General features: G+C 32.8%; 8 protein-coding genes across 12 annotated transcripts; 5 read left to right on the forward strand and 3 right to left on the reverse strand.

Annotated features, from left to right (window-relative positions):
* The first annotated feature begins 297 nt into the window (after nt 1-297).
* LOC145763430 (dynamin-1-like protein) lies at nt 298-3,352 on the forward strand. Its single transcript, XM_082574912.1, has one exon. The coding sequence runs from the start codon at nt 331-333 to the stop codon at nt 2,545-2,547; it is 2,217 nt and encodes a 738-aa protein (XP_082431038.1). The 5' UTR covers nt 298-330; the 3' UTR covers nt 2,548-3,352.
* A 60-nt stretch (nt 3,353-3,412) lies between these two features.
* LOC145763670 (mortality factor 4-like protein 1) lies at nt 3,413-4,407 on the forward strand. Its single transcript, XM_082575209.1, has one exon. The coding sequence runs from the start codon at nt 3,496-3,498 to the stop codon at nt 4,405-4,407; it is 912 nt and encodes a 303-aa protein (XP_082431335.1). The 5' UTR covers nt 3,413-3,495.
* A 367-nt stretch (nt 4,408-4,774) lies between these two features.
* Nucleotides 4,775-6,842, forward strand: LOC145763526 (tubulin-specific chaperone C-like). Of its 2 annotated transcripts, none has more exons than XM_082575023.1 (3): nt 4,775-5,276; nt 5,358-5,625; nt 6,267-6,842. In XM_082575023.1, exons 1-3 carry the CDS (start codon nt 4,802-4,804, stop codon nt 6,562-6,564), a joined length of 1,041 nt encoding a protein of 346 aa, XP_082431149.1. In that variant the 5' UTR covers nt 4,775-4,801; the 3' UTR covers nt 6,565-6,842. The 2 variants fall into 2 exon arrangements, with proteins under 2 accessions (XP_082431149.1, XP_082431222.1); XM_082575096.1 differs by having other exon boundaries at nt 5,379-5,625.
* A 1,582-nt stretch (nt 6,843-8,424) lies between these two features.
* On the forward strand, nt 8,425-10,039 carry LOC145763630 (uncharacterized). The gene is made up of 2 exons (XM_082575132.1): nt 8,425-8,731; nt 9,730-10,039. Exons 1-2 carry the CDS (start codon nt 8,514-8,516, stop codon nt 9,878-9,880), a joined length of 369 nt encoding a protein of 122 aa, XP_082431258.1. The 5' UTR covers nt 8,425-8,513; the 3' UTR covers nt 9,881-10,039.
* Nucleotides 10,040-11,048: 1,009 nt separating this feature from the next.
* On the forward strand, nt 11,049-15,382 carry LOC145764242 (histidine--tRNA ligase-like). 4 transcript variants are annotated; one of them, XM_082575860.1, is made up of 10 exons: nt 11,049-11,190; nt 11,853-12,059; nt 12,273-12,372; nt 13,043-13,176; nt 13,334-13,444; nt 13,621-13,810; nt 13,999-14,126; nt 14,196-14,384; nt 14,486-14,668; nt 14,772-15,380. In XM_082575860.1, the coding sequence occupies exons 1-10, from the start codon at nt 11,104-11,106 to the stop codon at nt 14,979-14,981; spliced, it is 1,539 nt and encodes a 512-aa protein (XP_082431986.1). In that variant the 5' UTR covers nt 11,049-11,103; the 3' UTR covers nt 14,982-15,380. The 4 variants fall into 4 exon arrangements, with proteins under 4 accessions (XP_082431986.1, XP_082431987.1, XP_082431984.1 ...); XM_082575861.1 differs by having other exon boundaries at nt 12,273-12,368; nt 13,054-13,176; nt 14,772-15,378; XM_082575858.1 differs by lacking the exon at nt 11,049-11,190 and adding an exon at nt 11,580-11,731 and having other exon boundaries at nt 14,772-15,382.
* Nucleotides 15,009-18,716, reverse strand: LOC145764241 (PGAP2-interacting protein-like). Its single transcript, XM_082575857.1, has 12 exons — nt 18,476-18,716; nt 18,151-18,331; nt 17,893-18,030; nt 17,662-17,811; nt 17,327-17,475; nt 17,010-17,210; nt 16,655-16,912; nt 16,417-16,587; nt 16,254-16,337; nt 16,005-16,155; nt 15,619-15,825; nt 15,009-15,409 (listed from the first exon to the last, which is right to left on the reverse strand). The coding sequence occupies exons 1-12, from the start codon at nt 18,714-18,716 to the stop codon at nt 15,172-15,174; spliced, it is 2,169 nt and encodes a 722-aa protein (XP_082431983.1). The 3' UTR covers nt 15,009-15,171.
* Nucleotides 18,717-19,353: 637 nt separating this feature from the next.
* Nucleotides 19,354-19,999, reverse strand: LOC145764243 (uncharacterized). The gene has a single exon (XM_082575862.1). The coding sequence runs from the start codon at nt 19,949-19,951 to the stop codon at nt 19,361-19,363; it is 591 nt and encodes a 196-aa protein (XP_082431988.1). The 5' UTR covers nt 19,952-19,999; the 3' UTR covers nt 19,354-19,360.
* A 329-nt stretch (nt 20,000-20,328) lies between these two features.
* LOC145751813 (protein transport protein Sec23A-like) lies at nt 20,329-23,162 on the reverse strand. The gene has a single exon (XM_082567926.1). It carries the CDS (start codon nt 23,112-23,114, stop codon nt 20,829-20,831), a length of 2,286 nt encoding a protein of 761 aa, XP_082424052.1. The 5' UTR covers nt 23,115-23,162; the 3' UTR covers nt 20,329-20,828.
* Nucleotides 23,163-25,984: the final 2,822 nt, after the last annotated feature.

A 25,984-nucleotide genomic window follows, 5' to 3' on the forward strand; every position in this document is an offset into this window, starting at 1 on the left:
TCTGACGGTACGGTACCAGGGTAATAGGTAACAGGCAGTTAACTGCTTAATTTGTGACGACTATTAATCAGTTAATTAATCTGGCAAAATTTTAAGGCCTGGTCTTTTAGTTAACATTTACTCTAAGCTTGTTATAAAAGGGTTTAGAATTGGTCTATATGCCAATGTGTAATCTAAATTTTTGTTTGAACCACTACCTCTTATTTTTTGTATATAATTCGTTATTTTTGTTTGCACCACTACCTCTTATTTTGTATATAATTCGTAATGAGCAACTTTATTTTTAACAGAATGGATTAAGAGTATTAGTAATATTTTGTAAACTAGAAAATGGATGAGTTAATTCCTGTTATTAACAAGTTGCAGGATGTGTTTAGCATTATTGGAACAGATGCCTTACAACTTCCTCAAATCACAGTTGTAGGGGTACAAAGCAGTGGAAAGAGTTCTGTTTTAGAAAATCTAGTTGGTCGAGATTTTTTACCTCGAGGAACAGGCATTGTGACTCGTTGTCCTTTAGTGTTACAACTGGTGCACACAAATAATGCGGAAACTGAAAATGAAACATCTTCTAATGACGACGATTCAGATCATTCCTCAGTAAATGAAAACGGAATTAACGGCTCACAACAATGTGGTGAATATGGAAAGTTTCTTCATACGAAAGACAGGGTGTTTAACAGCTTTGAGGAGATTAAGTTAGAAATTGAGGCCCAGACAACTCGATTAAGTGGAACAAATAAAGGCATTTGTATTACTCCCATCAACCTGAAAATATACAGTCCACGAGTTCTTAATCTTACTCTTGTGGACCTTCCCGGTTTAATGAAAGTCCCTGTGGGGGATCAACCAGATGATGTGGAACAACAAGCAAGGGAGTTAATTCACAGTTACATTTCTAACCCAAACTCTATTATTTTAGCAGTGACACCAGCTAACGTTGATTTTGCAACCTCAGAAGCATTAAAGCTTGCTCGTAGAGTTGACCCGGATGGTCGAAGAACTTTAGCAGTTGTCACTAAACTTGATCTTATGGATGCTGGTACGGATGCCATTGATGTTTTGTGCGGAAGAGTGATTCCTGTAAAACTAGGGATTATCGGAATTATGAACAGAAGCCAACTGGATATAACAAAGCGCAAGAATATACAGGATGCCATCAAGGATGAGGTTGGATTTTTACAGAAAAAGTATCCATCAATTGCTAGTCGAAACGGAAGTCGATTCTTGGCAAAGACTTTAAACAGATTGCTTATGCATCATATTAGGGATTGTCTGCCTGATCTTAAAACCAGAATTAACGTTTTACTTTCCCAATTTCAAACACTGCTTCACTCTTATGGAGAAGCAGTTGGTGACAAGAGTGCCACGCTGTTACAAATAATCACATCATTTGCAAGTGAATATTGTAACACAATTGATGGAACCTCGAAAAACATTGAACTCGCAGAATTATGTGGTGGTGCACGTATATGTTTTATTTTTCACGAAACGTTTGGTAAAACTTTGGAATCAGTTGATCCCTTGGGAGGTTTAAGCGATTTAGATATCCTTACTGCAATCAGAAATGCTAATGGTGCCAGGCCGTCGTGGTTTGTCCCTGAAGTGTCGTTCGAATTATTGGTTAAGCGACAAATTAAGCGTTTGGAAGAACCCTCTCTGCGGTGTGTGGAATTAGTTCATGAAGAGATGCAGCGGATAGTTCAGAATTGCACTCTTCAAGAAGTTGTGAGGTTTCCTCGATTACGAGACTGTATTGTGGAAGTCATCACTCAGCTTCTTAGAACAAGATTGCCAATTACAAACGACATGGTCTCAAACCTTGTCTCTATTGAATTGTCCTACATCAACACAAAACACCCAGATTTCACTGAGGCCAATGTAGTATCAGAAGTATTGATGTCTAATCATCAACTAAATGTGCAAGAAACAGTTAAAAAAGTCAAAGGAACCCACATTTCAGAAGAAGGTAGATTGAAGTTAAAATCTGATCCTGAATCTAATAAAAGGTTATCTTCTAGTGTTCCGTCTTTAGATGCTGCATTGAGTATGAATGGTGTCGGAGGATTGTTGAACATGCGAAAATGGGGAGGATCTGGTTCAGGAGAATCAGTGGAAATGAATAGTAAAAATAACTCAAACAAACAACAAGATGCTTATGATTCACCACATCACACACCTTCACGCTTGCCACATACTGTCAATTTATTGGACACATCCATGCCCTTGTCATCCCGAAAACTGACTCCAAAAGAGGAGAGAGATGTTAATATCATTCGTCGACTGATTCACTCTTACTTCCTCATTGTTCGAAAAAATATTCAAGACAGTGTCCCTAAAGCTGTGATGCACTTTCTGGTGAATCATGTTAAAGATCATCTTCAAAGTCAACTGGTTGGACAGCTTTACAAACATGATCAAATTGATCACCTGTTGACTGAGTCTGATTCAATTGCTCAGAGACGAGAAGAGGCAGCGAATATGCTGAAAGCTCTTCAGTCGGCAAGTCAAGTAATTGGAGAAATTCGTGACACACACTTGTGGTAGCATCTTTAAACTTTTAGCAACTTTTTTAAGACAATAGTGTTGTGTTTAACACAGTCTGTTAACAGTCCTAATTTAACAAAATCATACAGTAATCACTTTTTATATGGAAGTAAATTATAATTGTTTATTGTTTAACTGAAATTTAAACATATTACACTGTGTTTGAAGCTATTTTATGGATCTTATGTTACTTCAATTAATAAGCCTATTTTACGAACAAATCATATATGATTTTACTATGGTCATCAACAATTTTATTGATATATGTTGATCAATTATTGATAAATCAATTAAATACAACTTTTATGTAATTAAAGCTGCCCACTCACCACTTGATACCAGTACAAAAAATGTTTAATGTTGTAAGCTATGTTTTGTTGATTTTTGACCAAACTATGTTTGTGTAGTTTGTGATATATTAAAATGCACTAGAAATTATTTAAATAGGAGTTACAAATTCGTCTTAATTAAGTTCATGTTTTTATAATAACTAATATTTTACTGTTTAATCATGGTTTATGGACTACCACGTGCTTTACAAAAGTTTTTAAATTTGTTTTAACGATACCATAGTTTTCAATTATATACAATAGGCTATTCTTTAATATTTATGAATTGTTTGAAGATTAGATAATCTTTGTATTTGTGGTCTAATAAATGTGTGCATGATATATATTTATTTTCTATACTTTGTGAAACTGTATGTATCCAGTTATTATTAATACTTTGTGTTCTAGTTTTATTAGCCCTATATTATTTGAATTTTATAAAATAACAATACTTTCATACTAAAACTGCATAAAAAATGAATCAATTTTTTTGGTAGATCAACTGCCGTTTTTTGTCAATAGAAATGTATTAAAGTATAATCTGTATACTTATGTAAGTGATAGTTCTAATTTTTATGTAATTGCGTAAAGTATAATTTGTTGTGATATATTACAGATCATGGCACGTAAGGCTGTTAAATTTAGCGATGGGGAACGCATATTGTGTTTCCATGGGCCACTTATGTACGAGGCAAAGTGCATTAAAGCTGAAATGAGAGAAAAGGGATTCTATTACATGATTCACTACAACGGTTGGAACAAGCATTGGGACGAGTGGGTTCCAGAATCAAGGGTTTTGAAATACAACGACAGTAATCTTCGTAGGCAGAAAGATTTGCTAAAACAACGTGGAAAAGATAAAACAAGACGTGGAAAGCCAGGAAAACCAGGCAAATTTGACGAAGAAAAGGAATTGCCCGAAAAATTTCGAAAAGTAGAAGCACTGCCCTCTCCATCTGAGCCAAAGAAAAAGAAGACAAGGGCAGAGTCTTCTGTTGAGCCTGAAGAGGTGTATAAAGCTAAAGTCGAAGTCTCAGTAAAAGTACCTGACGAGCTTAAAAGTTATTTGTTGGATGATTGGGATTTGATTGGCCGACAAAGGCAACTTTGTAAAGTTCCAGCTAAAAAAACTGTCGAAAACATTGTGGACGCTTACATTGAAAGTTCCACTTGCCCAGAAGAGGAGCTGTGTACAATAAAAGAACTTTGCTCTGGAATTAAAGAGTATTTCAACACCATGCTTGGATCACAACTTCTATACAAATATGAACGGTCACAAAATTCAGACATTGTCGAAAAGTTCCCAGATAAAACCCCCTCACAAATCTACGGTGCTGCTCATCTGTTAAGATTTTTTGTTAAAATCGGCGGCCTGCTTTGTTACACCAACTTGAATGAGAAAAACATGACTTTGTTGATAACACAGATGCAATTGTTTATTAAATATGTTCAAGAAAATATTTCAACTCTGCTTGATGCAGATGAGTACGAACTTCCCGCTCCCGAGTATAACAAAAGAGCAACAACATAATTTATGTTTTTTACTTTTTTTTATTTGCATAGAAGGTAACAGTCTTTAAAAAAACTGGATTGATTGCTATAGCCTTAAGCATGCTGTAAAGTGTGTCAGATATTTTCTTTTTATTAATTAGTTGTGGCAAATATTGATTAAGTTGCTCTTAAAAGTACACAGTTCTTTCATTAATACCAAGTGTATATTCTGTTAAACTGTGTACTTTTAATATTAACTTAATCAATATCTTATAGATTCAAATTGATTATAAGTGTGTCAGGTTTATTTTTTTCTTAAACAATTAGCAAATATTTTTTTATTTTTTGGCTACTAACATCACTGCCTTTGTACTTTTGCAGAAAAAATAGTTTAAATTTTAACTAAAGTACCGGTACGACTATATTTAAAAAAAATGTCTGTAAAAAATTCGGAGGCCCTTTTAATCAGTTCTGGGACTCTAAACGAAAAGAAAATGGTCAACATTGCTGAAAAAATTGAAGACCGTAAAAAAACAAGGATTGATGATGCCGTACATAAGAAAGCAGTTAAAGAGGAGTCTAAAGTAACTGAGGAAAAATATAGTTTTTTCACTTTACATTTTCGAAAGGAACATCAGTTGATTGTGGAAATGTTAAAATGTGATGATCTTGTTGACAAGCCAAAAGCTCTGATCGTTGAACATTTCGACTCGATTCTAATCTCACTTCAAAGACTGCAGAAGTTTTTCAACGATTCCGTTTCATTTCTGCCAAAATATCAGTCCCAAAAAGCACAAGACCAACTGATAGAGTTAAACCTTACCATCTCAGCTAAAAGAGCAGAAATGTTGCCAAAGAAAAAGTTTGCTTTTAAATCTAAATCGAAAAAGAATACTGCTAATAATAAGGGTTTGTCTAATAAATCTAAAATCATTTTTAGTGAATTATTAGTAACTGTTAATTAATGTCTCATTATTACTTTATGTTTAGAAAATGTTGAAGTTAAAAAAGAAAACGCGATGGATAAATTTGCACAAAAAGCAGCTCAGTACAGCACACAAGAATGCGAAGTCACAAACAAGATTAACGAAGAGGTCACCTTAACACAGAGTTTTATATTCCAAAACGATGTATCTGTGTCCAAGTTAGACCAATGTAAAGTTTATTTGTATGGTAACGCAGGCACAGTTCATATAAGCGATGTTAAAAACAGTTTAATCGTGATGGGGCCAGTATCGGGTTCTGTGTTTGTGGATAGGTAAGTTAAAATTCAAGTTTAAACAAATACGACACAAGTTTAATCATGTATTTTATGTAAATAGGATTAATCATTTATTTTATGTCAACACTATTTCCAAATAATGCAGATTTTTTTAAATAAATGCGGTGCTTGCTAGTTAATCCTATTTTTAACATGTGATGGTAATAAAACTAGTGGAATAAATAAGTCTAATAAATTAATAAATGCTTTATTTGTTTATATTATGTCACATACTACAATATTAATTTACAATTATCGTTAAGATAAATTAAGCTTTATTCTAAGGGAAATGAGGTAACTGTAAACAAATAATAAGGTTTTGTAAATATATGTGTGAAAGTATGAATAATTTATTGTCACTTTACAACCAACAGTAAGATGCTTAAAATAACTAGTTTCATGGGAATATAAAACATCTTTATTATTTGTCAGTCCACTATCCACACTGGTCATTCCTTACATATTTAAACAGAAAAGTATTAGCGAGATACTCTTACGTTCCTCCCCTTTATTTATATCTTTTAAATGTATTAAATTAAATATTTTTTTCCTCTATTAAACTTTAATTTTTATCCCTTTGGTTATTTCTACATTTTTGTTCATATAAGATTATATTTTATTTTTTTTTGACTTCACAGATGTGAGGACTGCACAATTGCTACGAGCTGCCAGCAACTACGTGTCCATCACACAACTAAAACCGATTTCTATCTTCATGTGACAAGTAGGGCCATCATTGAAGACACCAATTCTGTGCAGTTTGCCCCATATACTATACAGTATCTTGATCTACAACAACACTACCAAGCCTCTGGGTTGGATCAAAATGAGAATAATTGGGACAAAGTGAACGATTTTAATTGGTTGGTGATGGATTCTCAGTCTCCTAATTGGGCAATAATGAAGCCAGAAGATAGAAAATGTAATTGGAATTAGTTTAGTGTTGTTAATATATACTAAAATTAAATCTTGTGTTTTTTGTATTTATTTTTAGTTTTATTTAATTTGTACTGTAAATTTTATATCCTTGTATTTTTTGATTATTCAATTTTTTCATCTTTGTTCATTTAATCTTTTTCCAATTTTCTTTTTTTGTTTTTCTATTCTGTAATTCAAGTATGGTGCATTTGTTTTGAACTTAATTTAATACTATATTTTGGTATTACCTTATAAATTAGATAAAACAGTATTAATAGTTCACATGACAAAAACAAATAAACACATAAATAAAGGATAATAACGGGGTTTAATTAGTTAAATGTTGTTCCATTTACGTGCTTAACCACAAGCATACATTTGTATTCGTGCCCAGGTCACGTACAAAGTGGGTTACGTATAACAAAGATGTTATTTACATGCACGTAAGTATTATAAAGTGTAACTTCAATTAGGCACGTATATGTGCATTTAACCAAATAGATGATGTGGTTAGACAATAGATCATTCTGACTTGAGCTTACGTTTTTAGCCCATTTAGTGGAAACAGTTTACGTTTAGCAGCTTTTCCTACCTGGCACCTAGCGACTAGATTGATTTTAAATATTTGTTGGTAAATTATACGCTGAAGTATAAATTGTATAAGTATAATTTATAAATTTTAATTTTTTAAGTGAGGTAGTTTTGTATATTTGTCTTGTTGTATAATTGACGGGTTTTAAAATACAATTTATGGCCAGTAAATATGCCAGTTTCCATAGTAATTAAAATATTTATGAAACTTTGTCCCTACTACTTATTTCATTATATTCGTGGCAATGGCATGCATTTTAAATTTTATAATGTTAGCCTATTTTTGTTTTGTAGTCTTAACGAGTTGCAACTTTGTATTTAATTTTTGTTTAAATTTAAGTGACAAACTAATTATTGGAAAACTTAAAAAAAAACTCTGCTCACCTAATAATACAGATAAAGTAATTGACGTTGGGTTTAGTAACAATTTTAATTACAGCCCAACACATTTGGCGTGACTATTGAATTAAACAATCAATGCCTTTGTCAAATTCATGTAGCAAGAATCGATCTGAGTAGACAACAAGTATTTTAGCAAATCTACTGTCATCTGTTAACTCGTTCGCCAGTATGTTAATCTTACTCAGTGTAAAGAAACGTGACGTAGTTTAGTAGCTATAGGTAGTTCCATGAACAAGGTTGCTGCATAATAGGGATTACCGTACGCGTATTTAATAAAGGGTAATATGTTGGATTTTTTCACTGTTTAGCATTAGTGTTGGCTTTGTTACATGCAAGTTAATATGAAACGAAATATATAGAAAATAGACATGCAAAATTTTTAAAATGATAGCTAAGCATTTTATTTTAAGAAAATGTAAATATTTTAACAATTTTTTTATTTGGCATTACGTAGACACAACCTTGCATAAGGTCATGTACATTGTAAAATATTTAGGCTCCATTTTCGATCGATAAAAAAGGTTTGATTCCTCAATTAGGTGATATCTCTTTCTGTTTTTTAAAAGTAAAGGAAAAGGAAAACTGAAAGCAATATTTATTAAATTACAATTGAGGTATCGAATCAAGGGTTACATCAGGTTAGAACGCGGGTTTAGCCATTAACTTTTAACTGTTGATTGGATAATTAAAATAAATTGAAACAAGATATTTTCCCCAAGGATTGCTTTGAGCTTTAACTAAATTTGCGATTGTGTATTATTATATTGAATACAACCAATATGCTAAGACAAAAACAATAAGCTAGCTAGTTTTAGTTAGATGTGTATAGTATAATTGAATTTTACCAATCTATGTCTAATGTTTTACATGGTTTTAGGTAAAGAAATTAAATTATAACAGTAATTCAATTTGGAGTAATAGCCCATTTGACGAGCAAGGCATCGGTATCGAATTTTAACAAAAGCGAAAGAAAAATGTCTCACGACGATGACAACGATCATTTAACTTTTCATCTACCATTAGTCAGCAAAATGAAGATTTTAGCATTTATGTTTTGTCTGATCGTGGTACCATCGATTATAGTATTTTTCATATGTCTTTATAAGGAAAAAAGAAAGAGAAAAAAGTTGCTGACTAAGGCTGTTATGGGTGACATTGAAAATTGTGGGACAGATTTTACACAGCGAAACACGTAAGATTTTAAATAGGTCCGTTAATACTAGATGTGTTAAATTACAATTAGATCTCAAGAGATTTACAAATTAAAATATATTTTGTTTTATGAGCAAAAAGTGGTTGCATGTTTGCCATTTGGAGCTATATAGCGTTTTATAAATACAGAAATTGCATTTGTTTTTCGCTTTAGTATACACAAAAGAGTCGTAATGTTAACGTATTTTTTTAACAGTTGTTTAAAAGCACGCCAAAGCTAATTAAAATGCATCTGACAAGGGCTGCAATATACTATATACACGATAGAAGGCGTAAATAACCCTAACGAAATGCAATTGAAATGCAATTGAAATGCAATTGGTCGACAAAGGCAACTTTGTAAAATTCCGGCTAAAGACTGTCGAAAACATTTTGTACCCATACGAAAAACGTTTATACGAAAGTAATAAATTATGTAAAGCATTACTGGGATAGCAGGATTTTTACTAATGCTAATGAATGGAATATTATTCGTTATCTCTGAGTTAATCTTTTAATAGACTCGGCTTTAACAAATTATAATCGCTAAGGTTAGAATAAACTCATACAATATTTAAACGAAGTCAACAATGCACAACCTATTATTTTAAGTAGTCATTTCTTTAATTAGACAATTTTATTTTGTTAATGTTTAAGTACAAATTTAATTTGTTTAATATTAACATTGCAGCGTTTTGCAAAGGCGGGTATTTTCGAATTCAATTATAATTATTGAATTTTTGGTTTCCCTTTCCCCGTGAGTTTATCGATCAGTTCATAGACACGTCGAAATTTGTAATTTAATAATATTTTTTACAATATTTTTTTTAAATTTAAAATCAAAACAAATTTTTGGACTGCCTTTTCTCTATGGTTATACATATTCTGTACATTTAAGTCAAATTTACATTACATGATTTAAAATATAATTTTCCAATAGAATTATGTTTGTATTTGTTTTTAATCGACAATTATTACAGATTTTCCTTTTTTTGTTAGATTTTACAACCGGGTGGTGATGAAACTGAAGCAGGATAAAAACAATAAGGATAATTTTGATAACAAAGAAATTACATATCAACTAAAAGACAATGAAAATTGCCAAACAAATTTAAATTATCCCAACGACAATTCTACTTTGAAATCGTGAAAACATATAAAAACATTGCCAGAGTTTTTTGAAAAAATTTTTGTGAAATTTCTATTTCTTTGTTTCATATAACAACTCTATTTGTTAATTATTATATGCACTTTAAACTAATTGATTAAGCTGACAATTTAAAAAAATAAAACCAATAACTTGTTAACAAAATATAAAAATAACCACCGAAATGATAAAACAAATGTGTTGTTACTTTTTTAAAGTCAGTTTGGAACCTTTCTAAACGATCGATTCTACAGTTGGTTTACGCTTAAAACATTTACACGCTCCAATCGCGCATAGAAATATTGGAAAATAGGCGACTATTACGTTTCCTACAATTTGCAGGCTAGTTGATCTGTCCATCGGAGTACCTACTGAACCAAATATCCACATCGTGCCCCCTCCTATTATGCAGGTTAACGCTACTAACCATATCGCTAGTCCACAGCAAAAGTCGTGAAATGTAGGTCTGTCTAAAGTGTCAAAAGTAGTAGGAGTTAAAGTTTAGATAAATATTGTATGTGATAACTTTTTATTTAGCGTATTGTCCAAGCCCAGTCGAATGCTGTGCTAAAGTTAATTGGGTGTAATTATTTGTAAATTTTGCTAATTACCCCTTAAACAAAAAATATAACATTTTACCGATTTGTAAAAAAAATACTATTGTAAGCAAAAAGAAAAATATCCATTTTGAATTTTAATGTAATTAATATACAACCTTGTACTTCAGCTTCTTCAATAATTTTCATTCTTGATTTTAAAAAGATTTCTTATTACTTTTGGCCCAGGGTTATATATTGCACTTCTAGGATATATTTATATTCTGTTATATAGTATTAGCTGAATGTTAAACCCCATTTAACTTTACACAAATGTCATTAAATACAGTGATTTCCCGTGACTATTAATCAAGCATTTCCCATTTGAGGCACGATGTTTCCTGAAAATTCTAATGAGATTGTTTTCCAACTATTATCAATAAAACCACAATCGCAATGCAAAAATTGTTTTAACATACTGTCTTTTTATGAACTTGTTTTCTGAAAAGTATGTTGTTATCTATTGGTTAAGTCATTGGTTAAAAACATAAAAGAAAATTGTAGTTTACTTCCTTGCTCTTGTCACAAAACGAAAACATCTTTGTTGCGCCACGCTGTTTCTGTTGTTATTTTAAGCAAAGTTAAAATATTTAAATGTTTTTACGAATTTTCTTTTTAAAACATTAAATAATGGATAACACAACTATTCAAGAAGAGATTCGTAAGCAAGGCGAAGTCGTTCGAAAATTAAAAGCGGAAAAATGTGAAAAACAAAAGGTAGGAGGCGTTAAACTGTAGTGTGGTCTGGTGGTGGTGAAGGAAAAACGACAACGTTAAAGTTAACTTAGATTAAACAACTATAAGACTATATAATTAATTGTAGGTGCCAGGCGAACTTCAGATATAAAAAAGACACATTTTTGTATAAATCTATTTCTACCAAAAAAAAATTATTTTTTATTAAAAAAAAAATAATTTTATTAAAAAGAAATTATTTGAATAAATTCATAGATGCTTTACATTGCTAATTAAGGATTACTAAAAAAAATAACTATTACTATTTCATTTCCTCGTTAAATCCTACTATCTGACTATTTAAAGCATTATTTATCAATTCACATTTTTTTATTTTGATTTGTAATTTTAGAAAACTTAGAAAATTAACTTTAGGTCTGTAGGTATAACAATGTTGCAATTATGTAAACAAATAAGTCACACCATAACTGGTACAGTGTTAACACAAAATGTACAAATACTATGGAGGCGTTGGACATTTCTTAACTTAGCCAAACAAAATTATACAACATCAATAGAAGAGGTGAACCACACAAACAAAGGCCAAGTGCAGTTAGCATAGCATTAAGAAATATAAATGGAACATTTAATATGAATATGTATAACCTAATATAACATTTAAAAAAATGTGCCTTTATTTTAAGATTGACGAGGAGGTTGCAAAATTGTTAGCCCTTAAAGCTCAAATTGGTGATGGTCCAGCTAAAAAATTCCAGCTTAAAACTCCAAAAGGAACTCGAGATTATGAACCCAAACAAATGGCAATCCGAGAAAAAGTTTTATCAACAATTATTAAATGTTTTAAACGACATGGTGCAGTAACAATAGACACTCCTGTTTTTGAGCTAAAGGTATATGTACAATACTTTAATAAGACCTATATTTCATTAGATAATCGCCATCTAAAATGTCAAGGTATCTGTGGACCCCACCCTTTTATAATACTTTGGCAAGAACAATATGATATAGATAAATAGGCACTTAATTTTAAAATGTGAATGTAGGCTTAACATATTTGTATATATATTATTTTATTTTTTAATTAATTTCAATTATTTTGATAGGAAACCCTAACAAATAAATATGGAGAGGACAGTAAGCTAATTTATGACCTGAAAGACCAAGGTGGAGAGATGTTATCTTTAAGATATGATCTAACAGTAGGTTAAATTTGTTTGATATTAAGAATGGAATACTAATGTAGGATTTAGAACTCGAAATATGTTTAATGTTTATTGCATCATTTTTAAGGTATATATGTGTTTTGTTGATTTTGGTTACAACCTCGTTACTTAAAAGTGGCATTTCGAGTAAAATCGACTTTCAAGTTTTATGATTTTTTTTTATTAATTTATTAAGAGGGTTTATTGGCTTAACTTAAAAGATTTAATTATATAGATAAAATAGGCATTGTTAAACTATTAAATTGTGTCTTTGATGTAAAACCAATAAATAATATTTGAATTTTTGAAACAGTTATTTTGAAAATATTTTCAAGGTTATATAAATTTTTTCTTTTTGTTTTTTTTAATATATATTTTTTTCTAGGATTTTATATACGTATATAATATTATAAAATAATGATTAAAAAATTTGTAAAAAACGTTATATATATATATTATACAATTTTTTTTTGTTAGTAATAAATACACTTTTTAATAAAAATTAATTTTTGTTAAGACTTGAATTATCTTTTAAATGACCATACAAAAATGTCATTTCTGTTATATTTTAAGTTACTGGCTCTAACAGTAATTAAAATTGATAACATTAATTAGTAATCTTTATAGCATTTTTAACATATTTATATAAAAAAATCATTTAAAAATTTTAGTTTTTTATAAGGTGCCTTTTGCAAGATATATGGCAATGAACAAAGTCCAAGCTATAAAAAGATATCACATTGCAAAAGTTTACAGACGAGATAACCCAGCCATGACTAGAGGAAGATATAGGGAATTTTATCAAGTAAAAAATAACTTTACTTAGATTCATTTTAATTTAAATCTAAGATTGTTAATCAAACCTTAAAAATTTTGAATTCGTCGTTGATCTTTTATATATATACTTTAATCCATGCTAATGAAGTTGCCAAAAATTGTGGTTACCCAATTTTAATTTTCAGTGTGATATTGATATTGCTGGTGTTTATGATCCGATGATCGCAGATGCAGAATGCTTGAGAATTGTTTATGAAATTTTGTCCCAACTTGAACTTGGATATTTTAAAATTAAGGTAATTCAACAACTAATTTAAACAAACAGATCTATGTAGCTTTTAAACATAATAATTGACTAGGTATTTCAAAAAAAAGATATAATTAACAAGCTTAGACTTGCCTACAAAGTACTATGACAATGATTTTTATTGGGGGTCAGACTGTTATAAAATTTTACCATGTTTATTTTAAGGTTAATGATCGAAGAATATTAGATGGTATATTTGCAGTTTGTGGATGTCCTGATGACAAATTTCGTGCTGCTTGCTCAGCTGTCGACAAACTGGATAAACTACCTTGGGATGATGTCAAGGCAGAACTTTTAGAAAAAGGGTTGACCACTGAGAGTGCTGATAAAATTGGAGAATACGTTCAATTATCTGGTGAGAAATAATTTAGAAGATAGATATATATAAACTTACCTATAACAGCACCCAATTGTAGGACAAGATTATTATCAAATTGAAAAAATTTTGCATTTTTTTATACCTACAATTTAAAAACATAACACACATCTGTCAGTAATAGTTACTTGTAATATAAACTTATTATGATATATTGAAACAAAAAGGTTATCAGGATCTTGTGGATCGTCTACTCTCTGATGAAAAAGTATCTAATAACAAGTCTGCCACGGCGGGACTTAACGACATGAAACTTCTTCTTGAATATTTGTCAATTTTTCAAGTTCAAGAAAATGTAATTATAACCATCATATAAATATATTTATAAAAACTTTTGTCTTTTTAAAACTTTTTGCTGTTGTAGGTTTGTTTTGACATGAGTCTAGCAAGGGGTTTAGATTATTATACCGGTGCTATTTTTGAAGCTGTGCTCACTGACACGACAGCTAATGAGAAGGCAAGAGTCAAGGGAGAAACAATTGGAGTGGGATCTGTTGCTGGAGGCGGTCGCTATGACAACCTTGTGGGAAGTTTTCATCCAAAGGGAAAATCGGTTGGTTCCCATAGCGAATTATATATTTTTTTATTTCATAAGGCTTTTATTTAAATAAATGTTTAAAACTAATGCCAATTCACTTGGTCACTTTTAATTAGGTGCCCTGCGTTGGCGTTAGCATTGGCGTTGAAAGAATATTTTCAATTCTCGAAGCTCGATTAAAAAGCGAGGGAAATAAAATAAGAGTGAATGACACTCAAGTTTATGTGGCCTCACCACAACAAGGATTTTTGACGGAAAGAATGAAAATAATAAATGAGTTATGGAATGCAGATATTAAGGTACAAATATATTTTTTAGTGTTTTATTGTATAAAAACCTTTTTATGTAAAAAGTCTTTCTAGTACTAGACATATTAATTGTTTTGAACGAATGGTGTTTTAGGCTGAAATGCCATACAAGAAAAATCCAAAAATTCTCAAGCAGTTGCAATTCTGTGAGGAAGGTGGAATTCCTCTTGCTGTGATTATAGCAACAGGTGAGCTGGAGTCAAACACTGTCATTGTAAGAAATGTTCCTGCAAGAGAAGAAAAAATTGTTCCTCGTGAGGATATGGTGTTGGAAATTAAAAAGATGTTGGCAACTATGGAGTAAAAAGCTGCACATCAGTTTTGTGCTTAAATGTAGTAGGCTTCATTCATCCTTGTTATTTTTTAAAATAATTGCAGAATAAAAATTGAAATAATTTATTGGGAAAACTGAGTTCTGTAAAATTAAACACACACACAAAACACACCCCTTCTTGAAAAATTAGCTAGTACGATACTGTTAAAAAATTAAAACATTATTTGGGCACAAAATATTTTGGGGTGTTCATATGAAAGTGATGAGTCCAACCATGCCAATGCCCTGCATAGTTGTTTCCAAATAAGCTGTTAAAGTGATGTTGTACCGGAATATTTTTGTCTGTCTTGATTGTTTTATCATTGTCTTTAAAGTCTTTTGACAAAGGAATTTTCCATCTTGCCATTTGAAGTTCAGTATCACTTAAACCCCCATGTGAGATGCGAGCATACCCAAGTCTGTTAAAAAAATGATGGGTCAAGCATTTCATTTTTTACACATACTTTAATTGGCACTTAACTAGCTTGAAAGCATGTTGATTTTTTTAGCTCCTGATTTAAAATATAGAACTGTAAAATACACATTGAAATGTTAACAAAATTTCTTTATTCATCTTTTAAAACAGCCAACCTAACACCAACTTTCTAAATTTTTTTTACATTTTTACCTGATTAGATCTCGGTACATGATATATTCACACCATCTATCTTTGTCATTGCTGTCAATGTCCTTCATTCTACCATGACCAGTGAGTTGGTTGTAATCTCTACTGCCAGGAGCTGATGTCACATATCCAAGAAACACAACCGGATTTTCTGCTTCATTGCATAGATCAGAAAGTTTCTTTGCCTGAAGTCTGCGATCAAGATTGTCTCTAAATATGTATAAGTTTGTTAATATTTTTTAAATCATTACTAAAATTTGAATGCAAACCCAGAGCTACTGTTTTTAGTAAATTCCTTTAATCGAATACTCTTTAAAAGTATCAACCTTTTTCAAAACTTACACTTTCAAGTGGTCATTAGTACTAATCGAATGCCCTAAACTATTTACCTGTCATTGCCCATATGAGTGACCACAAAGTCAACAAGTTTTCCTGTGATGTTAATTGTGGCTGATATCGCAGGAGCAAGTTCACCTTTAGGGGAGGGAAGGAGTTGGTGTGTTGATTTCACAATTGGATATTTTGACAAAAGTAAATTACCTAGAAAAAAAAATTATAGTATGATCACAACAGGCCAATTGATTTAACAAACAAACTAAGCTTCAGAGAGAATAGACAAGTAAAAGTTTGTGCTTTACCCCATGTGTGATCTCTGGTAGAAGGTCCAAAATCTGAATACATTCCAAGCCTTTCTCCAAGCCACATTGCAATATCATTGTTACCTGTAAAAGATAAAAAAAACTTCAATTTTTTACTGTTTTAAGAAATAGTGTCAAATTAACCTCTGCTCTTTGGACTTGCCTAGATAAGGTTTTGAAGCATCACTTTCTAGAAGAGTAATTACATCTGCGCCAGAATCATTTAACAGTTTTGCAGCTCTTTCAAAACTTGGCCATCCTTGGTTGTCATAACCGAAATGAAATGTCCAAATAAGGGCTGAAAATTCGTCTTTGACAGGCGCTGTTTTTGAATCTAAGTTAACATAAATTACAAAAATCAGTTTATTATACAAAATGGGTTCACAACAGTTGTAAATTACCATCGCTAATTTTAGGATTGTATGTTGGCATCAATTTATTTCTGTACTCAAATCCCAAAAGACCGATCATCATTATTGCAAAGATTATTTTTTTAACTATTGTTCCAAAATTGTCATCATCGATTTGTTTGGCTGTGCCCTCTGGCCTTTTATCCTTAAGATAATATTTCTTCAAGGGCATTCTTAAATTAAGGGATATTTCAACTTCACTTTTTGATTTTGTCATCGTCGCGATAGCAATGATTAGCATCATAACACCTACAAAACATGATTAAATTAAAAACGAAAAAATTAGCTATTATTTTTATACCGCATTTATGATTGTTAGCCCAATGTACTAACATATATAACCTACCAATTATAATGTAAGTTCTCTCTCTAGCCAATTCCCCTCCAAATGGAACAAAATTATAAGCAGTGCACCAAACCATGCCAAAAACACCGGCCAGGTACATTAGGTTGGCAATAACCATTGACAAACCAGGTCTATTTCCTGAAACCATTGACTCACTTACCAATGGAAAAACTGATGTGGTGTAAATAGCAAGAAGTGCCCCTATAAATTAAAACAGTGAAAATACTTACAAATAAAAATTGGCAGTAATTTTGAATGGAATCTTGGTACTTTGTTAAATGGCAATTTAGTTTAGTTAAAGAATATTTAATGCTTACCACAGGCAAACCCATAATAGCCTGGAAGAAACATAAGACCCATGCTTGATGCAAACCCTGTCAACGACCACATCCAATGTTGAAGAAAAAACGCCCCAGCATGCATTGAGGTAAGGACACCAACACCCAACATCACCAGAATTAGCCCCCTTAATAAACCCAAAATTTAAACATAAAAGACATAACCTTATAGAAGGTTGAAAACCCTTTTTTTAGTTTGTTATTTTGTAAATACTTGGCACTTGGTATTTAGAAAGATACAAATTTAAAAAGGATTTAATTAGCTGACTGCCCATAGTTTTTGGATTTGAAAAATAATAATTATGCAGTGTTACCCCCATGGATTTGGTGGTGGGCCATGATCCGGAAAACCTTGCACAGTGTAACGACTAACAAGAGAAACCTCACCAAACACAGCATGCAACATAAACAGTAACGCCCCATAACCAAGACTTGGAACAAGAACCGGGCCAGAATTGTTTGATCTAAAACAACGTAAAATTTTGAGATGAAAACAAACATAGAACCTAGGCGTTATATTGAAAAGTTGGTAGCAACAATTTTACTTTTGTTGTTTCTCCTTTGAATTAGGGGCCTTTTCTGTCGTCTTGAAAAGCATTTTGCCACAGATTGCTATTACCAATAAGGAGACTAGTACTTGATTGGTTTTGGTATCACTCCACATTGGTGTAATGGATAAATACCTAAAACAATATTAATTTATTTTTTGTATACTATAACTCATTTTTTTTAAGTAAAGTATCATCATGACTAAAGTTGAAAAAACTTTAAATGAAATGTTTTTTGTATTGAAAAATATATACCAAATTCTCGAGGAAAGCAGGGCAAAAAATCCAATAACATAACCCCAGAAATGAATTCTTTGTTCAGTTTTGTTTTTGTTCCACCAAGAAATGCATTGAACAAGTAAAGCTGCACCCACTCCAACTGAAAGACTTGCCAGTCTGTATAATGTTGTAGAGGCATGGAATGAGGCACATCCAACTAAAATTAAAAGTTTAATAGTTTTATAAATATAGCACTGCAGTCAATCATTAAAAAATGTTTAAAAGGGTCAAACATTTTAAATGGAAAACAACTGACACAATATTTTTTATTGTTGTGTTTTTGTAAAAAAATGTTATAAACCTATCATCAGCAGCAACAAGATCTTTGAAATAATATTGCTTCCTAAACAGGATTCTGTTCCTTTTCTAATAAATATTGGGGATAAAACAACAAAAACGAATGCTTCGTATCCTGTTATATCTAGCTCATTTAATGGATAGAACCATATCATTGCTCCTAGTCCTAAGAAAAGGCTCCAAAATGAGTATCCAATTACACTTTCGCACAGTAGGTTGACAACTAGTTGATTTTTCGCCGGCATTTTATTTCTTTATGGCTGCTTTTTGTACACAGTTCTTAAAGGCAAGAAATTCTTTTTCGCAATCCCCTTTTCTTAGGTTGTCCCATTCACTTACACAAGTACCATACGCCAAAGCAGATTTTGAACAAGATTTAATCTTTAGTGGTAAATCGTGGCGCAAATAGCGACGTGCCTTAATAAATCCTGTTGAAGTATTTGGCATTGCCTCTAACACAATTTAAAAGGATTAAATAAATATTATATATAATAGTTCTAGTTAAATGCTTAAACATTTCAGCATAAAGTCTAAAAGTAACATTAAAATATGCATATTAAATCTTGGTATCTAACTATATTGGCCCAAGTTTATATAAAAAATTGGAAATACATTTAAACCTCAAATAAAAAGATAACGTAACCAAATTTTGTATACAACTTTAAATCATTATTTTTATATTAATGTCAAAATTACATTTTACTATAAACGAATTTAAGATTAAAGGCATTAATTACAGTTATTCTTTGTTGTAGTGCAAGGTGTTTAAAAAAAATAAGGAAAAATTAAAAGAACAAAGTTTTTTTAATATTTTGGCTCAAAATGAATTACAATAATAATAAATTTCTGTTGCCAAGGTGATAAAAATTGTTTTGGTAATTTTTAAAATTTACACCCAAGTTGAAGAAGTGGATGGTTGACCTGGGTTATTATGATGAACTGTTACAGGGGAGTATTTACTTTCATTTGAAGAGGGTAATGACAGTGACTTTTTCTCTGGATTTTCTGGAAGTGTGGTTTCTTGCTTATTTTGTGTTTTAGCTTCAGTAATTTCAGTAGTATTTTTTTCTTGAATAATGTTATTTTTATTTACCACAAATACAAACAGTTCTTTATTTACCTTACTAATCCCATACGCATTTAACGTTGAATCATCACTGATTAGCTGCGAGTCTGTGGATAAATGGATGTATTCTACTGGAATACCATAATTCTGTGCTATCTTTTTTCTCACAATATTTCCAGTCCAAGATAGCAAACAATAAAATTTAAAAGGGCCCTTCTTTACTTCAAAATCGGCAATATACAAATCCGCCTCCAAAATTTCACTTTTCTTATCATCAACACGTTTTCCAACGGCAGCACTTTGATTATTCCACAGCGACTTTAAACTTGCCAATAACTGTTCGTCGCATGTCTTTAAATCAAGTTTTAAAATTTCTTCTAGGTCAGTTAAGTAGTCAGGTAAATCCGATGTCATTACATATTATTCAAAAAATAAATTTTAGATAGTTGTTTTTATTTTAAATTTTAACTGAATCCACATTCAAGCAACAAAATAAGAGATAGCCTTCTTTTGCTTTCTCGCAATTGATAAAGAAAAAAGGGCAAACTTTGCTACAAAATCATTGTGAAATTATGACGTCACCACTTGCCTATCTAATATTCTGTCATTTAATTTTTTTAGTTTTGAAGACTACTAAAGGCGTCGTTTTTTGCCTTACTGATAATTTGTTAATACTCGAATATTTATTAATACACAAAAACCACACAATTTTTGTACCAAAGTTATGATACTTGAAAATATAACGTGACTTTTTTAATCTCCAAAATTCACGGGCAATTCAAATTTATTTTGTTTGTGGTTTATTAAAACAAAGTAATGCACCTAAATTAAAATATTTCTAACAGAAATTTAACTTCACAAAAAGCAAGACGCTGGAAGGCTTCAATTTTGCTAAAAATAGTTTAAGTATACCACTAACATAAATATTTTTAGAAGGTGTACAGAGAAGAAATATGCAAAGAAATAAAAAAAATTTGAAATTACATTTGAACCAAGTAAGTAACTTTTAGTAAAAATATCAAATAATAATTTTATATATATGCCTATTTCTTCAATAACTGTTGTTTTATGGTTTAGGTACAGTACAATACAGAACTTTGTACACATTTTATGCACATTAAACTTTTAACTATCGGTAGCATTGAAATAATTTACAAAAACAAATAATATAAATAGGTCATCTAAATTGAATAAATACAAAGTGAGCAGTAAAAAGCAGCTTAAAACAATTAAATAGAACTACTTGGACTTGTGACAAAATCACAATCATTAAAGGTTTATTGTTTTTTATTTAACTTGAACTTGATACAGCAAGTTTTTTCAGATGGTCCATAAAAACTTGAAGACTGACATCATCTGTAAGAACTGGGGCAGTTCCTTCTTGCTGGCCACCCCACATTGTATTATTATGGGTTTGTGAGGGATTTACTTTATGCAGTAGAAACCTGGCCTGGCTTCCACCATGTTGTGTTTCAATGTACCTTGGAATAGGAAAACGCGCAACAAGAATATCTTGTGCGTCATCAATAGGTGCTTGCATGAGTTGCCTGAAATTTTCATACTCTGGTTTTTCATGATATCCCGCCTTTTTCCATTGGGCAATTGTGTCGCCATGGTAAATAAGAACTTGAAAAAATGTGTCCAGAAGAAGAATTTTGTCGGCTTGAATACTGGTGCTATCCAGTAAGACTGGTTCTGGAGGACCATTGAAGGAATAGCTGTATAAAACAGGTTGCATCATGATCAAGGAATTTGTTAGATCCTGTTTATCAAATTGATATCGATAGTAAGCTGTCTCGTCAGGACTGTGACCAAACACTTGAAGAAAACTAGATCGACGCAGATGAAACATAAACTGTGGATAAAGTGAGAAATTATCCGCAAAACGGAAAGTATCTGGTGCGTCCTTCTGAAATTCCCCAAACTTTTGACAAAGTCGAATTAGCATTCTATCGAGCCATCTAAGAACATCTGAACCATCATCACTTTGAGATCTATGGATTGCCAGTCTTGCCATCAACACTGCAGATGCTTCTTGATCAAAACCAGCTGCTATGTGCTGCAAGCCCGCTGCGGGATCAGCCCAATTTCTAGCTATTGTAGTGACACGAATTCTTCTCTGGCCACTTGAATGAACATACTGTGTAATGAATTGGACCGTACCACGCCCTCCTTGTGGTATAGGTGCATTATGCTGGTTAACAACTTCAAGGTACACGGCAAAGGTCGTAAGTGGGTCCAGTCCACTTGCTTTCCACTGGTTAGTACCTCCAATTCCTATTTCTGTCTCTGACACACATGGATTTTTCGAATTCATTGACACACATGGTCCAATAACACCATTTATTTTAACTTCTCTAGATGTTTTGATCTCCATTGTCGCATTAAATGCCATGTTGAATTCTCCTTTTTGATCTTTGGCAAATACCTTCTGAAAGGTTTGCTTAAACAAAGATGTATTAAATGAATCTCCTAAGAGCATAATGCCACCAGTCATATTGGTACAATACTTCATTTCATGTAAACCTGTTTGATCTAAAGCACAAGCATAAATATCAATAACATGACTGTTATTTGCAGCACGAACTGCCAGAGCTTCATAATGTTTTACAGCCTTTTTGGTGTACTTGTTGTTATCCTTTTCGATGTCATACCAAGATCTAATTGTGTTTGACAGTTGCTCATCGATAATCATCCCAGGGCCTTGTGTACAAGGGCCACCCATAAACAACATAATTCTTGAAGCAACATTTGGAAATGTGCACTCAAGAAGACCAACAGCAATAGAGAGTGCAGTGCCAACAGATCGCAAGGGACGTTTTCCTTGGGCTACAGGCCAGGGATCTCTCTGAAGTTCACCAAGTAAATCTGTAACAAACATATCACACTTGTGAAGTGGTTGAAGAAAGCGATTTGGTGGAATATTAGTTTGCTGTTGTTGTCCACCAGTTGCAGATTTGTTTAGCCCAAGCATTTCTTGAATCTGTTTGGCGGCAAGATCCTTAGTTCCACGGAACACGTAACTTTTTGAGATACCTTCAGTTCCCAGTTCATGCACCTGGACCATTTTCCCGTAGGTAATCAGACCAATCATTGCATTGTTCGGCAACAAACTAAGTGACATCTGAAGAGATTCTTTCATGGCTTGCAAGTCTTCTTCTTCCATACATGTATCCAAAACAAACAAAAATATTGGCCCTATGTTGTTGGCCTGGACTTGATATTCAATGGTTGTAAACTGTGGTATTAACTCAGCTGGTTGATGGTGTTCAGAAATTGCTGCATAACTTGCCGGGAATGGATTTCGCTGGTAACAAAAATTACAGGTCCAGATTTTGCTCCTATAGTCCACTTGGCAAAGTGGATTTAAAATTGCACGGCAAGTGTGCTTGGTGCATAAAATGGGATCATATTGGATCGGGGGTAGATCTACTCTTTCTTTTAAGGGAGTAAACAAACATGAAACAGGGACAACCATTCGGGTTGCCTCTAATCTCGAAGATGGCCACACATTCCAACTCCAACGCACACCATCCCTTTCTTCATTTTGTAGAATATATTCCTGGTAAGTTGCCATGGCTTTGTCAGTAATAAACAAAGTAAATTATGCCAAGGTTTTAAACAAATTTCTAAAAAAACACAGTTAGATAGCGTAAAATATTGATTAAACATGTTTTAGTGTAACTAAAGTTATTGGCCTAACGAAGCAAGCAAATTAGATTCCCCCTATTTGTGTATACCGTATATATTAAAACTTTAAACTTACGGTTACAAGAGTATACCCATTTTTAGATTACTAGATTTCGTTGTTACGATATAAAGTCAACAGAGAAAGTAAATACCAGCTTTTTTTTACAATATACGTGTCCTTGTTATATTCACATCGGTTAAGTACAGAAAAGAGTGTTATTTGTTGAAACCAACATCTATACAATTTTAGCAACATTAAACTTACTTTATATACAAAAAAAAAACTATTTAATTATTTCTGTTACATTTTCCAAGTATTTATGTTCCTTTTAACAATATTGAGAATTAAGGATAAACTAGTAAATGCATTTAAAATTTATATTAAAATAAAGTAAATTTTATTTGGAATCACTGGCATGCGTGAAAGAATAAAAAAGTTATAAAATAAATGTGCGCTTTTGTAAACAGTAAATCCATCAACTTTTTCAAACCAGTTGTACGTTCCAGTTCATTTTGCCACAACATGTTTCACGTCCACGTTTTTCGACCAACTAATTAATCTTCCACCTTTAATGTTTCGGCATTCCAACAAAGGCATCCCACATTACCATGCAACTCATGACAATTGTAGTAGTAACACGGCAACCTCTGTTAAGGAGGCTGCTAATGGTTTCTCTTTTACGATTTCTTCCTCTATCTCCTCTACCAATTTGATGACTATCTCGTCATTCGTTTTGGTTGACAGCTTTACCTTTTTTTTGGCTGCCTGTAATGTTGCATCATGCGGCCATTCGGCCTCCGTGAAGCGCCTCTTAATTGGACCAAGATCCCCCATCTCAGTTGGCGCTTGAGACGCAGGGACATCTGGCCCCCGCCGGCAATGTCGTTGGTCAGGAAGAGGATCGCTCCCACCATCGTCTTCCCTTTTCTGGCCGCACCATGTAGCATGAAGTGCTGGCTTAGCCGTATGCCGTCTTCATTCGGATTCCTTATTTCAAGGGCGGCATCGACTAAGCCAACTTTTAGGTCGAAGTTTGGCATTTGTTGTCCATCGCTTTTGATATTTTTCTTGCTTCGTGTTGTTTGCTAGTGGTATCCAAAAGTTGTCTACTATTAAGCTGATAGTTTTCGCCTTTATATTGGACGTTTCCATCTCCCTTTTTTCAATCGAACTAATTTCGAATCTATTCTCATTGGTTAATAAACACGCCAAGTCAACGGTGGAAACCAAATTCTATTTCTACTGTTGTGATATATGGGATTGACATCACGTTATCTGATTTGGTAGCATCAGCTGCATACTTTGCTTTTAATAGATCCTTTTTGATTGTGTCTGCGTAAACATGCATTTGCGTTAGCATTGCTTTGCAGATTGGTGTCTCTAATCCCGCTATGTCGTACCAGGGTGTGACTGAGTTTAATTGGGCTGTCATGTTTGTTGTTGCCCCAACTCCTGATAAATCACAGCCTGATATATGGCTGTCTCTTCGGAGTAATTTCATTGGTATGTCCATGAAGTCGTCCCGTAGTTCAAATCGTTTGGTGCAGTTGTTGCATAGCAGTGGTTCCTCGTCTATAGCTGTTGCCCAGTGAGTTTGTCATTGTTTGGTGCCCGACATCAAAACTTTTCTTGTTTAATGCGCTGTTCATATCCCATGCTATATCTAGGAATACTCTGGGTTTGATTGCTCCATCGGCAGTGATGCGGTTCATTTCTGTTATTGGCCATAATTGGATGTTCCAATTTTTCACCCTGAACATATCATAGCCCGACATGTCTGTCAACACGTTACTGGTTCCTCCTGTTATCCCATGCCTGATATAGCCTCCCTGCGTGTAGAAGGGCCATCGGTTTCCTGTGTGACTGCTGCTATTGTTTATTCCTATTTCCATTTGCCTGGTTTGTACTGCGCTGCTTGGGCTGCCCTCCGCCATAGCCTTCTGTGCCCACCACTTTTGCCATTGGCTCTCCTTCTGTTGAGTCCTTCTGACTCATGATTTCTTTAAAAAATTTTTCGTCTGGTTGCAATAGCTGTCTCAATCCATTTGAATCCAGTCCCACCGACTGTGCGTCGCGTTCAAAGGCAGCTTTCTTGTACTTGTTGACTTGTCTTTTGGCCCCCCAAGATAATTTCGCTCTCTTAGGAAGCTCTTCTCCCTCTTTTGCAATTGACGGAGCAAGTAGGCGTTTTGCCCGAAAGAAAGTATTAATAGAAGTGCTAGCAACGCCAGGGATATTACCTGTATGATAAATAAGTTCTTCGTCTGCGTCGTTGTAATTAGTGTAAGCTCTCTGACCCAACTCACTATATCCAGCGTCGTGTTGTTTGCAAGCTGCATCTTACTCTGAGTTTGCAGTGCCAAGCTCGTTAAAAGGTCCACAGTGAGGATATCCTGGTATAGTCCAACCTCCTAACTCTCTAGTTGCTTTATGCTGCTTCTCCGGTGGTGGCATGGTATATATAACCCTATTTCAGTTTCCCGACATGGCTTCACTAATTTCCCGTAAAATTTTGGCGCGTCTATCGGTCGTTTCGCCCACGTCTGACTCTCCTATAAGACATAACTAAACCCTTTATGTACTATAGGAGAATCAGTGTTGCGTGACGTCATAGAACGCGCCGCTCGCGGTTTGGGCGACTTTATCCTCAATTTGTCCTCAAATTGAACTTTTAAAGCTTTCGCTTGGAGGCGATAGTTAATTTAATTATGACGTCATTTCAGATTTTAAAAAATTTGGTGGCACATTTGCCATAC

Source organism: Corella eumyota, chromosome 1, assembly GCF_963082875.1.
Source record: "Corella eumyota chromosome 1, kaCorEumy4.1, whole genome shotgun sequence".
NCBI lineage: Eukaryota > Metazoa > Chordata > Ascidiacea > Phlebobranchia > Corellidae > Corella > Corella eumyota.

Coding starts and splice junctions, on each gene's coding strand:
- LOC145764242 (XM_082575858.1), top strand. CDS start 11,600: ATGTTGCAATTATGTAAACAAATAAGTCACACCATAACTGGTACAGTG. Junction 12,060..12,272: donor CTCCTGTTTTTGAGCTAAAG/GTATATGTACAA, acceptor TTATTTTGATAG/GAAACCCTAACAAATAAATA. Junction 13,445..13,620: donor TTGGATATTTTAAAATTAAG/GTAATTCAACAA, acceptor GTTTATTTTAAG/GTTAATGATCGAAGAATATT.
- LOC145764243 (XM_082575862.1), bottom strand. CDS start 19,951: ATGACATCGGATTTACCTGACTACTTAACTGACCTAGAAGAAATTTTA.
- LOC145763630 (XM_082575132.1), top strand. CDS start 8,514: ATGTCTCACGACGATGACAACGATCATTTAACTTTTCATCTACCATTA. Junction 8,732..9,729: donor GATTTTACACAGCGAAACAC/GTAAGATTTTAA, acceptor TTTTTTTGTTAG/ATTTTACAACCGGGTGGTGA.
- LOC145764241 (XM_082575857.1), bottom strand. CDS start 18,716: ATGCCGGCGAAAAATCAACTAGTTGTCAACCTACTGTGCGAAAGTGTA. Junction 16,156..16,253: donor TACCAGAGATCACACATGGG/GTAAAGCACAAA, acceptor TTTTTTTTCTAG/GTAATTTACTTTTGTCAAAA. Junction 15,826..16,004: donor ACTCATATGGGCAATGACAG/GTAAATAGTTTA, acceptor ATACATATTTAG/AGACAATCTTGATCGCAGAC.
- LOC145763670 (XM_082575209.1), top strand. CDS start 3,496: ATGGCACGTAAGGCTGTTAAATTTAGCGATGGGGAACGCATATTGTGT.
- LOC145763430 (XM_082574912.1), top strand. CDS start 331: ATGGATGAGTTAATTCCTGTTATTAACAAGTTGCAGGATGTGTTTAGC.
- LOC145763526 (XM_082575023.1), top strand. CDS start 4,802: ATGTCTGTAAAAAATTCGGAGGCCCTTTTAATCAGTTCTGGGACTCTA. Junction 5,277..5,357: donor GAATACTGCTAATAATAAGG/GTTTGTCTAATA, acceptor CTTTATGTTTAG/AAAATGTTGAAGTTAAAAAA. Junction 5,626..6,266: donor GGTTCTGTGTTTGTGGATAG/GTAAGTTAAAAT, acceptor TTGACTTCACAG/ATGTGAGGACTGCACAATTG.
- LOC145751813 (XM_082567926.1), bottom strand. CDS start 23,114: ATGGCAACTTACCAGGAATATATTCTACAAAATGAAGAAAGGGATGGT.